The sequence below is a fragment of the Hypanus sabinus genome, chromosome 5 (assembly GCF_030144855.1).
Source record: "Hypanus sabinus isolate sHypSab1 chromosome 5, sHypSab1.hap1, whole genome shotgun sequence".
Taxonomy (NCBI): domain Eukaryota; kingdom Metazoa; phylum Chordata; class Chondrichthyes; order Myliobatiformes; family Dasyatidae; genus Hypanus; species Hypanus sabinus.
This window is the reverse complement of record NC_082710.1, coordinates 8,283,744-8,300,113: the sequence shown is the minus strand read 5'-3', so window position 1 is coordinate 8,300,113 and position 16,370 is coordinate 8,283,744. Positions and strand designations below refer to the sequence as shown.

The following is a 16,370-nucleotide window of genomic DNA, read 5'->3' as shown; positions in this document are numbered from 1 at the left end:
AAACACAAGAAATTAAGCAGATGCTGTAAATTGTGAGCAACTCCCTCAAAATGCTGGAGGAACTCAGTAATTTGCAATTTTAAATGTTTGTACAAAGAAAGTAAGAATTTCTTTATTAGACAAAAAGAGAAAAATGGCAGTGTTTCATACTTCCCTGTCAAGGACAACAATATTTTTAATCCCGGGGGTGCTAATATTTTGTATTCTATCAATTTGTTATTCAGGAGTAGAATAAATATTCCTGTTAAAAACACTAGAGGGCAGCAAAGTCTGTGCCCATTAGTAAATGACAAGCACATGAAGGGTGACAGATTGAATTATGCTTTGCCTCTCTGAGCAGCAGAAGGATTTCAATAACAGTTTTTTTGAGTACAGTGGTTTACTCAGTGCCACTGTGGTTCTGAACAAACAAAAAGACAGATATTCTTTTAGCAGCACATAAAAAAACACTGGAGGAATTTAGCAGGTCAGACAGCATCTACGGAGAGGAACAAACAGTCGATGTTTCGTGCCAAGACCTTTCATAGGGAATGAAACATCCGCTGTTTATTCCTCTGCACAGATGCTGCCTGACCTGCTGAGTTCCTCCAGCATTTTGTGTGTGTTGATCTGGATTTCCAGCATCTGCAGCACCTCTTGTGTTTAAGATTTTCTTTTATGGAATAAGTCCAATAATTTCATGCAACAGATCAAACCCTGATGACTACATAAGACACTCCAAATGCATCCAACCTCAGTTATTGGTTTTGATACCACTTTTACATCCCTCGCAATTGATTTTCCTTTGATAATTAACATAACTGATGCATCAAATATCAGGTGCAATGCGTTATGTGACTGGGTAAATCACTGTGCATCTGTTACATTAACAGAATATTACATTCCCCAGCCTAGAGGGAAACAGCAATTAGGTCCTATGAGTAAGGAGTAACTCTGGGAGGAATGCCTCCGCTGATGGAAAACTATCGGAGTGAGTCTGAGCCATTGCCTCGTTGACAATGTTTCTGCGCCTTTAGGGGCTCTAACACTTATCAGTGCTTTAAGCTGCCTTTTGACTTCACCCACTTACATGTTCTTTTTCCACATTTCTTTTATTTCTTTCATCTGTCTCAATCTGCCTTCAAACGTCTTGTGTCTACATCATTGGTTGTTATCCTCTCTTTTTCTTTTCAGCATCTTATGGGTCGTTTTGATTGGTTGATTGGTACATCACAGAACAGGCGCTTTCAACTCTTCAAGCCATGCTACCCAGCAACCCCTGATTTAACCCTACCCTAATCACAGGACAGATTACAGTGGCCAATTAGCCTGCTGACCGGTACCTCTTTGGACTGGGGGAGGAAACCCACATGGTCACGGAGAGAACATACAAGCTCCTTACAGGCAGTGGATGGAATTGAACATGGGTCTATGCTACTGTGCCCTCACAATTCCTTCCGGGTGATTTCTACTCAACCCGTCTGTCATCCTCTCCTGTCGTCCCACAGTGTTTCCATTTAAATTCTAATCTTTTGTGATATATTCCAGTTTTCTGAAAGGTGCACTCTTATTCTTGAGAGTTAGGTTTAGGACAATTACGACCCAGCAACCATCAGGCTCCTGAACCAGTGTGGATAACTTCACTCACCTCAGTCCTGATCAGATTCCACAACCTACAGACTCACTTTCAAAGACATGATAACTCATGTTCTAAGTATTATATATTTTTTATATTTGCACAATTTGCCTTTTTTTTACTTTGGTTGTTCATCAGTCTTTGTTTATGTATAGTTTTTTATAAACTGTATCTATTTATTTATTTTCCTGTAAATGCTTAAAAGAAAATTAATTTAAGGTAGTATATGGTAGGTTTGAAAATTACTTTGACTTTGCTTACAGTATTCAATCTTGTTTTTGTTTCATAATTTATCTCCTCTTCATTCTTTGTAACCTTGGCAGTGTTCTTGCATTGTGAGCCTTGACTTATCACTGCGATTTTTCAGTAAATGAAACCTTCCAAAAGTTGCCAATAAGGAACTATAAATATAGAACGCTGTGCTCTCAGTAAATTGTTTCTGCTTCTCTTTATAATCAGGGGGATACAATTCCTTTCTGTATTCAATACGGGATGTAAAAGGCACCCTTAATGTGCCAACTACAAGCAATATAACAGATGCTTATCATAAAAACAATACAGACTTTGTTTTACTAGGCAATGATTTAGCACGAAAGTTGGTGAGTTTTACCTGCGTTTCCAGCGCTTGGCGGCCGTTGTGTCACTCCAGGAGACATGCTGTTCCTCTGCAGAGATGGATGGCCCAGCGGCATAAGATTATGGTTACCCAGTGAGCTCCCCGGGCTGCTGTAGACCAGGCTGTTTTGGTTGGACACTGGGATAGATACCGGCATCTCAAAGTTAGGTGGAGGAACAGCCTGCACAACAGAAAGAATAATCAAAGTTATAAATAACCTTGAATTAGTTCTAATCTTAGTTAGTCATGGATAGTTAAAATCTCAGTTTAATTTTTTTCACCACTACAGCTTCACTTTAATAGTTTTCCATTGTTTGAATATTGCTTTTATCCCAATAAGAGGTAATGATTAATCAAATGAAATCATATTCAAGTTTAACTATTATTCAACCGTATATGGATACAGCCGAATGAAACAGTGTTCCTCTGGGGCCAACGTGCAAAACATACACAGTACGTTCAAAATAGCGAGCAAAAAAACCCCCACAGCAAAAAAAAAACACGTTTAGTCCAAAACTGAGTACCATGTCCTGCAAATTGATTGTCCTGCCAGTGCACAGATACTGCAACCCAGCCTGTCATTCCACTGATCAAAAACCGCAGAGCAGCACAGATGGACGAAGCCAGCCCCAACTGTGCTTGAATGCCAAGCTACCAGCCTCTCTATCCTGGACTGCAGCAGCAGGTAAGAGCCCTACAAACAAGGCCACACAGCTCCCAGACTGCCTGTCATACCACCAAGTAAGTGAAACAGGCCTGCGGCATCCAATATAAATTGCATACACTGATCTTAATATGCTTTCAAAAATTTTCAAAGATATTAAACAATGCCAGCTGTAAGTTTGGGGTTCGAATCCCACCGCTGTCTATAAAGGAGTATATACGTTCTTCACCATACTGCATGGAATTTCCAAGTGCTTCAGATTCCTCCCACATTCCAGAGGCATATGGGTTGGGTCCAGTAAGTTGCGGGCATGCTATGCTGGTGCCAGAAGTACAGTGACACTTGCCAGCTGCCCCCAGCACATCCTTGGACTGCGTCGGTCACTGATGACAAATGATGCATTTCACTGTAGATTCAGTGGCCACTTTAGTAGGTACACCCGTACACCTACTCGTTATTGCAAATGTCTAATCAGCCAATCAACGTGGCAGCAACTCAATGCATAAAATCATGTAGACATGGTCAAGTTGTTGTTCAGACCAAACATCAGGATGGGGACGAAATGTGAGCTAAGTAACTTTGATCATGGAATGATTGTTGGTGCCAGATGGGGTGGTTTGAGTATCTCAGGAACAGCTGATCTCCTGGGATTTTCATGCACAGCAATCTCCAGAGTTTACAGACTATGGTGCAAAAGCAAACAAAAAACAAATCCAATGAGTAGCAGTTTGTGCGTGAAAACGCCTTGATAATGAGAGTTCAGAGAAGATTGCCAGTAACTCAAATAACCTCAAATTTTAACCTCCCTAAGCCTACCACTTTGGGTGTTTGCTCCCTGTCTAGGTGATACAAAAATACCAATAGATGATGGCGCTCTGTACAGTTAATAAGTAGGGAAAAGGGACTAGCATTATCTCATGGGGAGAAGGGACTGTGAGAGTGGCATTATCTCATGGGGAGAAGGGACTGTGAGAATGGCATTATCTCATGGGGAGAAGGGACTGTCAGAATGGCACTATCTCATGGGGAGAAGGGACTGGGAGAATAGCATTATCTCATGGGGAGAAGGGACTGGGAGAATGGCATTATCTCATGGGGAGAAGGGACTGTAAGAATGGCATTATCTCATGGGGAGAAGGGACTGTGAGAATGGCATTATCTCACGGGGAGAAGGGACTAGGAGAATGGCATTATCTCATGGGGAGAAGGGACTGTGAGAGTGGCATTATCTCATGGGGAGAAGGGACTGTGAGAATGGCATTATCTCATGGGGAGAAGGGACTGGGAGAATGGCATTATCTCATGGGGAGAAGGGACTGGGAGAATGGCACTATCACATGGGGAGAAGGGACTGTGAGAATGGCATTATCTCATGGGGAGAAGGGACTGGGAGAATGGCACTATCACATGGGGAGAAGGGACTGTGAGAATGGCATTATCTCATGGGGAGAAGGGACTGTGAGAATGGCATTATCTCATGGGGAGAAGGGACTGTGAGAATGGCATTATCTCATGGGGAGAAGGGACTGGGAGAATGGCACTATCACATGGGGAGAAGGGACTGTGAGAATGGCATTATCTCATGGGGAGAAGGGACTGTGAGAATGGCATTATCTCATGGGGAGAAGGGACTGGGAGAATGGCACTATCTCGTGCATGTCTTTCACAATCCCTCAGCAGGGTTAATTTATTTACTTTCCTGGCAGTTGATGGGAATGTGAGGAGGACTAAACAAGGCATTGATTACAGTTCCAGAAGGTGATGCCTCAAGAAGGTGACATCTATCATCGAGGACCCTAATCATGAGGACATGCCCTCTTCTCATTTCTATCATCAGGAAGAAGATGCAGACTCAACATTTCAAGAACAGCTTTTTCCCCTTCATCAGATTTCTAAATGGACATGGAACACTTCCTCACTATTTCTTTCCTCTTCTTTTGAGGTGGCTTAATTTAATTTTTTTTAATATACAGTACTGTGCATAAGTCTTAGGGACTATATATATAGATTGAGTGCCTCAGAATTTTACACAGTACTTTAGTAATTTCATGACATGTGCCTGCGATATTAAACCTGATCGCAAACGAGAAAATCTGTAGATGCTGGAAATCTGAGCAACACACACAAAATGCTGGAGGAACTCAGCAGGCCAGGCAGTATCTATGGAAAAGAGTACAGTCGATGTACTCTTCAGCAGGGCTCAGCCCGAAATGTCGACTGTACTCTTTTCCTAGATGCTGCCTGGCCTGTTGAGTCCCTCCAGCATTTTGTGTGTGTTACCAAACCTGATTCTGAATTTGTGTAGTTGACTGCTCAATGTTTGGCACAGACGCACTGGGGCAAGCACGACATTTCTCTGCTGTTGGCTTGAAAGATAAAGAGTTAAAGATCAGTTTTACTTGACGTGTGTACAACAAAACATACAGCAAGATGCACCGTTTGCATCAAATCAAACCATCGAGGATTGTGCTGAGCTTTGCCGCGCTTCTGGCACCAACACTTTTCTAAGTTATAACTTAACATTTATTTAATTGATTAAAGGTACAACATAGTAACATGCCCTTTTCGCCAGCACAGCCCAACTACACTCATGCGACCAATTAAGCTAGCAGCCTGTACAGTCCACCTTTGTAACGTGGGAAGGAATTGGAACATGCAGAGGACCCATACAGTATAAGCTCCCTACTAGAGCTTGGCAGGAAATCGAAGCCCGATCTTTAAGCTCACTTCTGTGAAGTGATGCACTAACCACTACATTCCTGTGCTGCCCTTACACTCCAGAGGTTGCTTCCCAAAAATTCCAACAAAAATCCTGGGAACTTCGCATTCTCCCCCCCCCCCCCCACCCTGCAACAGCACACACATCACTCTCAGCAGTCCTAAAACTGATGCAGCAGCAGCAAGATATCATCGTGACATTCCTTGCCATCATCAGGGCAGATGGTCAGGAAGCTCAAAAATAGCTCTAGCTTGCACCTCCTTTAGGAAATGAACTCATCCCAAAATAGAATTCTGGATACGATCATCAAGGCATACCTGAAAGCATATGCCACAGCCTACTATCTACTTGAGCGTCACAGCTAGCTGCAGGCTCTGTAGAATGAAGAGGCAGGTGCTATATAAGTGCAGGTCTTTGGGGCTGGTGATGTAGCAGCTTGGAGCTGCTGGTCACTCTGGCCTTGCTATTTTCCCTGCATCGCAGTGTGGGCTCTTTGGAGTTCTTGAGGGCAGAAGTTAGTAAGACCTGTTCTGAAATTTAGAGCTGCCACTAACCTTACAGCAAGGGCATCACCGGCACTTTTACCCTTGCACTGACATTCATTACCCCCTCTGAGGCAGAGGAGAACTCCCACAAAATGCCCACCACTCATTGTAGCTATCAGTGCAAACTAATTAGTTGGTGTCAGCATGATCTCCAAGCACATTTCCCGTCTGTGGGCAAGCTAAACAGTTTTCAGACTGCTGCCCTATATGAGATTTCTGGCTTCAAGCTTTGCAGGACGATTCAAGCTCATTTTTGTCAATATTGGGGTTACCAAATCCAGCTTGGAGCAGAGCTGACATATTTTTCATTCCTATTGGCACACAAAAACAATCTTTCTGATGTCCATAATATACAAATTAATTATCTGAGAGTCTAAAAATAACTTGAAATAGGATAACAGTAATGCCTTAATTTATGTGTACAGACAAGAATGGAACATAGTAATGGAACTCAATTTTTAAGTACTTAAATAACTAATATACAGTAATTTCTAACAGGTATAAATTTCTCTTTATACATATCTACAAAACGTAGTGGATACAGCCCAGTCCATCATGGGTAAAGCCCTCCCCACATCTACATGGAGCTCTGTCGCAGGAAAGCAGCATCGATCATCAAGGACCCCACCCTCCAGTCCATTCTCCCTTCTTGCTGCTGCCATTAGGAAGGAGGCTCAGGACTCACACCACCAAATTCAGGAACAGTTATTACCCTAACCCATCAGGCTCTTGAACCAGAGTGGGTAACTTCACTCACATCATCACTGAACTGTTCCCACATCCACTTTCAAGGGCTCTTCACCTCGCCCTTGATATTTATTATTTATTTATTATGATAATTGTTTTTATCTCTTTCTTTTCTGTTGTCACAGTTTGTTGTCTTTTGCACATTGGTTATCTGACCTTCCTGTTGGGTGCGGTCTTTCATTGATGCTATTGCGTTTCTTGTATTTACTGTGATTGCCGCAAAATGAATCTCAGGGTTGTATATGGTGACATTTACACACTTTGATAATAAATTGACTTTGAACTTTGAGGTTACCCAGTCTCTGCCTGCTCTTGCACTGATAATGTTTATATGGCAGTTTCATCTGGCTCTTTGATCAAAGGTATCACTGCCCAGACGTTGGAGGTGAGGGACCTGGTGACACTAATGCTGCTCTACATTAGCCCGAGTTGCTTATTATTGGAAATGGCCATTGACTACATTAAGAAATTTCATAGCTTTATGTTATAGTCTACCTTTAATACATCACCAGATGAAGAATAGCAACTAATTATGCAACAGGGAATTAAAATGTTAATTTATTTATGTTTATTTATTCAGATACAGCACAGTAACAGGCTCTTCTGGCCCAATGAGCCCATGCTGCCCAATTACACCCACGTGACCAATTAATCTACTAACTGGTATGTCTTTGGACTGTGGGTGGGGAAGCGGAGCACCCGGAGGAAAACCATGTGGCTCAGGTCTCTTTACAGACACCAGTTGAGCTTACCCGGGTGCTGTTATAATAGCATTACCTCCGTGTGAATATCCCATTTTATTAATCACCTGATTGAGGCTGGAATTATAAACTCAATTTTGCAGATGACACAGTTAATCTCAAAACAGCAGGTCATAAAACCTTAACATGAAAATGAAATGGACCTGATGAGAAGCAAATATATTGTGTGACATTATGAAATATAAAGATTGCACATGTGCACTAAGAGGCATTTATTTTAGCACATAAAACCCAAATGAAGTGTAACAAGTTAGAGTCATAGAAAAGTACAGCACAGAAACAGGCCCTTCAGCCCATCTAGTCTGTGCCGAGCCATTTAAACTGCCTACTCCCATCAACCTGCACTGAAACCTCAGCCCTCCACATACCTACTATCCATGTACCTATCCAAACTTCTCTTAAACTTTGAAATCGAGCTTGCATGTACCACTTACGTTGACAGCTTATTCCATATTCTCAACACCCTCTGAGTGAAGAAGATTCCCCCTCATGTTCTTAAATTTTTTATCTTTCATCCTTAACCCATGACCTCTGTAGTCTCACCCAACCGCAGTGGATGAAGCCTGGTTGCATTTATATCTATATCCCGAATAATTTTGTATACCTCTATCAAATCTTCTCTCAGTCTTCTATGTTCCAAGGAATAAAGTCCTAACCTATTCAATCTTTCCATACAACTTAGGTCCTTTAGATCTAGCGACACCCTTGTAAATTTTCTCTGTACTCTTTTAACCTTATTTACATCTTTCCTGTAGGCAGGTGACCAAAACTGCACGCAATACTTCAAATTAGGCCTCAGCAATGTCTTACACAACTTCCACATAACATCCTATCTTCTGTACTCAGTACTTGGATTTATGAAGGTCGATGTGCCAAAAATGTTCTTTATGATTCTATCAACTGTGCTGCCACTTCACTGAACTATGGATCTGTACTGCCAGATCCCTTTCTTCCACCACACTCCTCTGTGCCCTCCTATTCACTGTGTAAGGCCTGCCCTGGTTATAATAATAATAATTCAAGGGCACTAAAGGATCAGTAAATTTCCTCATGCTGCAATATTCCACAGGGCTTCTAAATGAGAAAACTCACTTTTTTAAGAGACACAGATGAAAGATTACTCAGTATCTCAGCAGCAGTGGAAAGGGTGAGAAATTTCAGGTTTCTGGGTTTCAATATCTCTTACGATCTATCCTGGACTCAACATATTGGTGCAGTTACAAAGAAGGTATGATGGTGGCTATATTTCATTAGGAGTTTGGGGGAATTTGGTATGTCACCAAAGACACTCACAAATGTCTACAGATGCATTCTAATTGGTTACATCACCATTTGGTATGGAGTGGAGACTGCAGAGGATCGGAGGAAGCTGCAGAAAGTTGTAAGCTCCACCAGTTCCATCATGGGTACTAGGTTCCCCAGCATCTAGGACACCTTCAAAAGGCAATGTTCCGAAAAGGCAGCATTCATTATCAAGGACCCCCATTACCTAGGACATGCCCTCTTCTCATTTGCTGCCATCAGGGAGGAGGTACAGGAGCCTGAGGACACACACTTCATGTTTCAGGAACAACTTCTTCCCCTCTGCTATCAGATTTCTGAATGGACAATGAACCCATGAACACTACCTCAGTATTTTTTCTTGCATACCTATTTATTTTTATATATATTATTGTAGTTTATATTTATTACAATTTAAATGGCTATATATATGAACCTAAGACTTTTACACAGTACTATGGTGCAAAATCTTTCAGTTATTCCCACTCACAAACCTCTGACAACCATCGCAGTTTAACTTTGTGGTATTGACTTATTGTTTATACAATAATTAATTTTCAGTTTTGATTCTCACCATATCACCCCAATGTGTCACAGCTTGGTGTAGCAACTCCTCTGCCTGTTATGGCAAGAAACTGCAAAGAGTTGTGAGGACAGCTCAGCATATCATAGAAAGGCCATGCTTCTACCTGCCTTGGTAAACCAGATGCCACTCACCTAGGATAACCTGTCACCTCCCCCTCCCATTGGGCAGAAGATGCAAAAAGCCTGAATGCATGTAGCATCAAGCTCTACCCTGCCGTTATCAGATTCTGAAGGGACCCTTAGTACAATAGGATGGGTTCATATCTACCTCTTATGACCTTGTACTTTATTGTCTACCTGCACTGCACCTTCTCTGTAACTGTTATACTATATTCTGCACTCTGTTATTGTTTTACCTTGTACAACCTGTATGTACCACAGCAATGAACTGAACTGTATGAATCTCATGATGCATTCTTCTCTTTAAAGATAACACTCATCCCTCAATCTCTTTGCCCCAGGGCATGTAGAAGCAACAGGACTGGGTAATAGCTTCTTCCCTCAGCCTGTGGGATTAATGAATCTCCCAGCCTGACACTGCTGAAGGGTCGTCACTCAGACATCAACTGTTAACCCTTTACTGTACCGCTTACTCGTTCTTCCCACTATATGCATATAGACAATAGACAGTAGGTGCAGGAGTAGGCCATTCAGCCCTTCTAGCCAGCACCGCCATTCACTGTGATCATGGCTGATCATACACAATCAGTACCCCATTCCTGCCCTCTCCCCATATCCCTTGATCCCACTATCTATAAGAGCTCTATCTAACCCTCTCTTGAATGCATCCAGAGACTTGGCCTCCACTGCCTTCTGGGGCAGAGCATTCCACATATCCACCACTCTCTGGGTGAAAAAGTTTTTCCGCATCTCTGTTCTAAATGGCCTAACCCTTATTCTTAAACTGTGGCCTCTAGTTCTGGACTCACCCATCGGTAGGAACACGCTTCCTGCCTCCAGTGTGACCAATCCCTTAATAATCTCATATGTTTCAATCAGATCCCCTCTTCTCCTTCTAAATTCCAGTGTATACAAGCCCAGTCGCTCCAATCTTTCAACATATGACAGACCCGCCATTCCGGGAATTAACCTTGTGAACCTACGCTGCACTCCCTCAATAGCAAGAATGTCCTTCCTCAAATTTGGAGACCAAAACTGCACACAATACTCCAGGTGGGTTCTCACCAGGGCCCTGTACAGTTGCAGAAGGACTTCTTTACTCCTATACTCAATTCCTCTTGTTATAAAAGCCAGCATGCCATTAGCTTTCTTCACTGCCTGCTGTACCTGCATGCTTGCTTTCATTGACTGATGTACAAGAACACCTAGATCTCGTTGTACTTCCCCTTTCCCTAACTTGACTCAATTTAGATAGTAATCTGCCTTCCTGTTCTTGCCACCCAAGTGGATAACCTCACATTTATCCACATTAAACTGCATCTGCCATACATTTGCCCACTCACCCAACTTGTCCAAGTCATCCTGCATTCTCATAACATCCTCCTGACATTTCACACTGCCACCCAGCTTTGTGTCATCGGCAAATTTGCTAATGTTACTTTTAATCCCTTCATCTAAATCATGAATGTATATTGTAAACAGCTGTGGTCCCAGAACCAAACCTTGCGGTACCCCACTGGTCACAGCCTGCCATTCCGAAAGGGACCCGTTAATCCCTACTCTGTTTCCTGTCAGCCATCCAATTTTCAATCCATGTCAGTACTCTGCCCCCAATACCATGTGCCCTAATTTTGCCCACTAATCTCCTATGTGGGACTTTATCCAAAGCTTTCTGGAAGTCCAGGTACACTACATCCACTGGCTCTCCCTTGTCCATTTTCATAGGATGGCCTGCAGATAATGAACCCTGAGCTGAACTGAAAATAGACTGTGACGATTTTGTGTTTTATATTCTGTTTTTTTACTCATTCTTTCTTGTCGCCATTTGCATGTTTTTTTTTGCGGGGGCAGGGGGGTTTGATGTTTATGTTGCTGTTTACATGATTTGTTTTTTTTTGCGGGGGCAGGGGGGTTTGATGTTTATGTTGCTGTTTACATAATTTGTTTTTTTTTTGCGGGGGCAGGGGTTGGGGGTTGATGCTTTTCTTTGGACAGGCTTTGTTTGTTTGGTGGCCGTCTGTGGGGAAGCTGAATCTCAAGGTTGTATACTGCATACATTACTTGATAGTAAATGTACTTTGAATCCTTTATTAACTTATTTATGGTAGTATTTTGTTTAACGTGTTCAGTGTGATAAATGTTTTGTGGGTGCACCGTGGTCTGCAGGAATGTTATTTTGTTTGGCTGGATATGTTATGGAAATTTTGTTTCACATTTTTTTTAAGAAAAGTTGTTCGAGTGTTACTGAATCTTCTTTGGCTATGTTTGTGTGTTTAATCTGATGGAAGGTTCTGGAAAACAAACTGTTCCTAAAGACCATTCAGGGTACTCACATTTAAGTAATTTCTTTAACACCTTCAGCTACTGACCAACCCCACAATACCCTCAACCACCAGTACTTTAACATTTCCTGTCAGGGTCACTTTATGTCCAGACACTGCTGTGCCTAGTGTCACTTTCTGGACATGCAATCAACCTATGCACAGCATATAAGCTATGTTCTGTAATAATAATTATAGATTTTTTTAAATTATTGATTTCATCATCTTATTGTGTTTTTTTGTGCTGCACCCGATCAAGAGCAACAATTAATTTCTTCTCCTTTACGTTTGTGTTGGGAAATGGCATTAAACAATCTTGAATATTTATAGTCTGTGTAACCCTGGTCTCCACCATTTCAGCTTTGCTCAGTACAGTCTCAGCCACCCTTGTTATGTGGTCTCTAGAGGGAAGATGATTTGAAATGGTGATACTGCATCATGCTTGCGTGGGCTCTAGCAGGCTATCACTTTGAGAGTGCCATCCTTCCTGTTTGCAATGACTGCACTCACTCGTGGGATCTGGGCACGCAGCTCTTTTTAACCACACCGACCACAAGTTGAACTGCCAAGCTGAAGCTGGAGACTTCAAGCTGAATGAGGAGGAATTTGAAAGGCCTCGATAGGACGAACGCAGCGAGTTTGTTTTCTGTGGTGGTGGAGTCTAGGATCAGAGGGCACAGTCTCAGAATAGAGGGATGTCCAGTTAGAACGGAGATGAGGAGGAATTTCTTTATCCAGAGGGTGGTGAATCTGTGGAAACCAGGTGATGGGATATACTTAAAGCAGAGCTTGATAGGTTCTTGATTAGTCAGGGCTTCAAAGGTTACGAGACGACAAGAGAAAGGGTTGAGAGGGATAATAATTCAGCCATAATGGAAGGGCAGAGCAGAATCGATGGGCCGAAAAACCTGATTCTGCTCCCACCAGTGAGTTGTTGGTGAGAGTGCTGGAGCTGGACTTGTCGTGCACTGTGTTGCAGCTGTTTCAGCCACCCGGGTGGTGCACGATCCATCAAATGGTGGACATGACTGGCTAGGATCTTTTTCTTGTGATTGCAAGACCCTGTTGGATGTTGGTACTGTAGAATATTCACTGGTTCATTAGGGAGACTGACAGTGGGGAAGCTGCATTGCTTTGGTTGCTGCATAGACAAGGCCCTCATGTGCTGCTGGAACCCATACTGGGTTGTGGGCAGTCCCCTCCTGTCAGCGCTGCTCTCCAGGGTTGGCTCCTGGGAAGCCAAGCTGGATTGCGTTCATCTGTGGCTGCAAATGAGGAACTGCTGCGGCTTTTTCTTGCAGAAACGTGGCTCCAAGACAACATCCACACACCATCAATCTATAGGCCATGACACACAGGGACTTGGGCTACATTATATATTTTGTAACTGTATATTTTTCTTCCATCATAATCCTATGTGCGATAATTGCCGTGTGCTCTGCGTGGCTGTTTTGCACGTTGGCCCCAGAGGATCATTTAGCTATATTCCTTTAGCTGTATACCTATATTCTATTTACCTATATATTTATTTACCTATACTCACCTATATTCATTTAGCTGTTTCATTTAGCTATATTCCTTTATTTGGTTGAATAGCAATTAAACTTGAACTTCAAATTAAACTTTCCAAATCACTTTTTCTACATCACACTACAAACATTTGCCCATATTGTATAGCTCATATTGCATTTAAGAACAAAAGTAAAAAAAAAATCTTCAAAACAACCATTGCTGTGTTGGGAAAAGAGAAGTAAATTTATTTAATATCATAATCATTGCTATAGATTAAAAATAAGGAAAATATGAAACCCAGTTGAGGAGACCACCTGGCATATAATGTATTATAACATGACCATCTAGGTATTATAAGGTGGCCAGCTGGTATTATAAGGTGACCACCACGGTAAGCTTGTTGTTCATGCAACAGTAGGCACATGCAGACGTTATGTTATTTTTCTCAGATTTCTGGCTAGGCATATGAATGGCTACGTGTGTAGAGGCTCTGGTTTAGTTGTCAATGAAACAGCTTAGTGTTAAGGCAGGAAAATAAAATGTTCTTGACGGGAGGCAAAGCAATTTTTGTAATCCTGTTAAATCACCCCAGCACACGACGTGTTTGAATTTCGTCAACAGGATCTCATGCAGAATGACTCTCTACACAGCAAGCAGTTAGCTTTAACCCTTTGAGTACAGGTAGCAGGTTTCCACTTTAACACAAATTTTGCGTTTTTGAGATATTTTTGCCTTACTTTTAAAATTTCAAATAACCTCAAAACAATTTGTTTTGTAAGACATTTATTTTAATGATCTTTTTAATGTTGCAAGTTTATAACAGCCAGCCACTAGATCACGTTGTCACATACACCTCTGTGTGCATTGAAAATCCATGCTGACATTGTGGCATTGTAGGCATGTCACCTGCGTACATATGTCATTGTGCAAGTCATAAAGCTGCTGCTTGAAATGATCAGTCTGTGCGACTAACCAGACAAATGTCTGGCTCTCATTAGTTGGGGGATTGAGTTCAAGAGCCACAAGGTAATGTTGCAGCTCTATAAAACCTTGGTTAGACCACACTTGCAATATTGTGTTCAGTTCTGGACACTTCATTATAGGAAGAACGTGGAAGTTTAGAGAAGGTGCAGAGGAGATTTGCCAGGATGCTGCCTGGACTACAGGGCATGTTTCATGAAGATAGATTGAGTGAGCTAGGGCTTTTCTTTTTCAAGACAAGGAGGATGAAAAAAGTTCTGATAAAGGGATGCAAGAAAAAAGTGGACAGCCAGAGACTTTTTGTCAGGGCAGAAATGGCTAATTCAAGGGGGCATAATTTTAAGGTGACTGGAGGGAAATGTAGTCGTGGGGCAGGTGGATGTCAGAGGTAAGCTCTTTGTGTTACACAGAGAGTGGTTAGTGCGTGGAACACCCTGCCAGGGGTGGTCCAGGAGATAGCTACATCAGGGACTTTTAAAAAGCTCTTAGAAAGAAGTGTTATGTTGGAGGAAAGGCTTTGATTGATCTTTGGGTAGGTTAAATGTTCGGCACAACATTGTATGCCGAAGAGCCTGTACTGTGTTGTACATAAATGTCTATGATTAAATGGAATGAATAGTCTTTGGTTGGTACATTGAAACACCTACAGTTTTCTCATTTACACTATAATAATGTCCAGCTGGGTAGGGAATAACAATAGGGAAATGCGTTGTGTGCAAAAATAGATTATCTCAGCAATTTTCGGAAGAAAAACAAATGTCATTGGAAATTAAAATAGATGCCTTTTGACTTCTTTTCTCAAGGGCACCTGAGTTTATACTTTGGTTTGAAATCCAAAAAGAAATCTCACTCTGAAGGATGTAAACATTGTCTGGAATGGTGTCATGCTGCACCAGTATGGAGGTCAGCAGAGTACGACTTCACATTGAAATCTGTCACACACACCTAATTTTGTCGGTATCATTAACGTAGGGTTCTCCAAGAGGACAACAACCTTGTCATGGTTTGGAGGCTTGCTTGTCTCCATAGCGTCAATGACATAGACAGCTATGTTGGCTGGAGTCAGGACTTTATGCTTTGACTCTTGCTAGAGTCACCCATGCCAAACAGGTCAAAGGGTAGAGGTCAGACTAAGAGTGGTCCACTGGTCCTCCAGGTTTGGTGGCTCAGCTCAGGGCTAACAACCCCAATTGGTAAAGCAAAATTGTTACAGAAGCAGCAATGAAGAATCCTACATCTGAGTGTGACAGTATTCCTGGGTCTCCACCCGGGACTTGCATGACTGACTGTAATGAAAACCAAGAGGAAGCTACTGACATGAAGGACACTCTGAACACCACCAGAGATGGAGGACCTTAATGCCAGTGGTGTAACAGGTAGGAGATCTAATGTAGGTTGTGAGTACATTGTGTGGGATAAGCACATGGATGACTACTGCATCAGAAAGCTGAACTCTGACAAAGTGCCAGAGCACTGCAGAGTGACCTCACTCTCACCTCTAGCCTTTAAATAATAGATCAATGAAATTTAAATTCTCCTTGATAAAGAGTGGGATGAAAATGTGACATAAACATATTGGCTCTAATTAGGAAGACTCGGGTTGTTTATGGATGTGGTTTGATTATTTTTTTTGGAAAAGTGAATACAGAAAGTATTAATAACTTTCTTAAATTTGTTCACTTCAATATTACATCCCATAAGTTGTAAGAAAATGTTCCTGAAACACATTGGCTCTACTTAGGAAGGCAATGTGTGGTTATGGTTGTGTTTTCATCATTTTTTTTTGAAAAATGAATTAAGTTTCACTGACAGAAAAGTAACAAGGCTTTATTTGGGATCCACCACACTCTAAATCCAGGGTTCCTCACCTGGGTCCATAGACCCCTGGTTAATAGTAGGGGTC

At 42.0% G+C, this 16,370-nt stretch overlaps 1 protein-coding gene across 12 annotated transcripts in view; it reads right to left on the bottom strand.

Annotated features, from left to right (window-relative positions):
* mef2cb (myocyte enhancer factor 2cb) overlaps nt 1-16,370 on the bottom strand; it is a 287,805-nt gene that overhangs the window by 54,737 nt on the left and 216,698 nt on the right. For all 12 annotated transcript variants that reach the window (XM_059969348.1, XM_059969342.1, XM_059969345.1 and 9 more), the window contains one exon: nt 2,226-2,412. In XM_059969348.1, the coding sequence (XP_059825331.1) occupies nt 2,226-2,412 (187 nt within the window). The remainder of the gene's footprint in view (nt 1-2,225; nt 2,413-16,370) is intronic.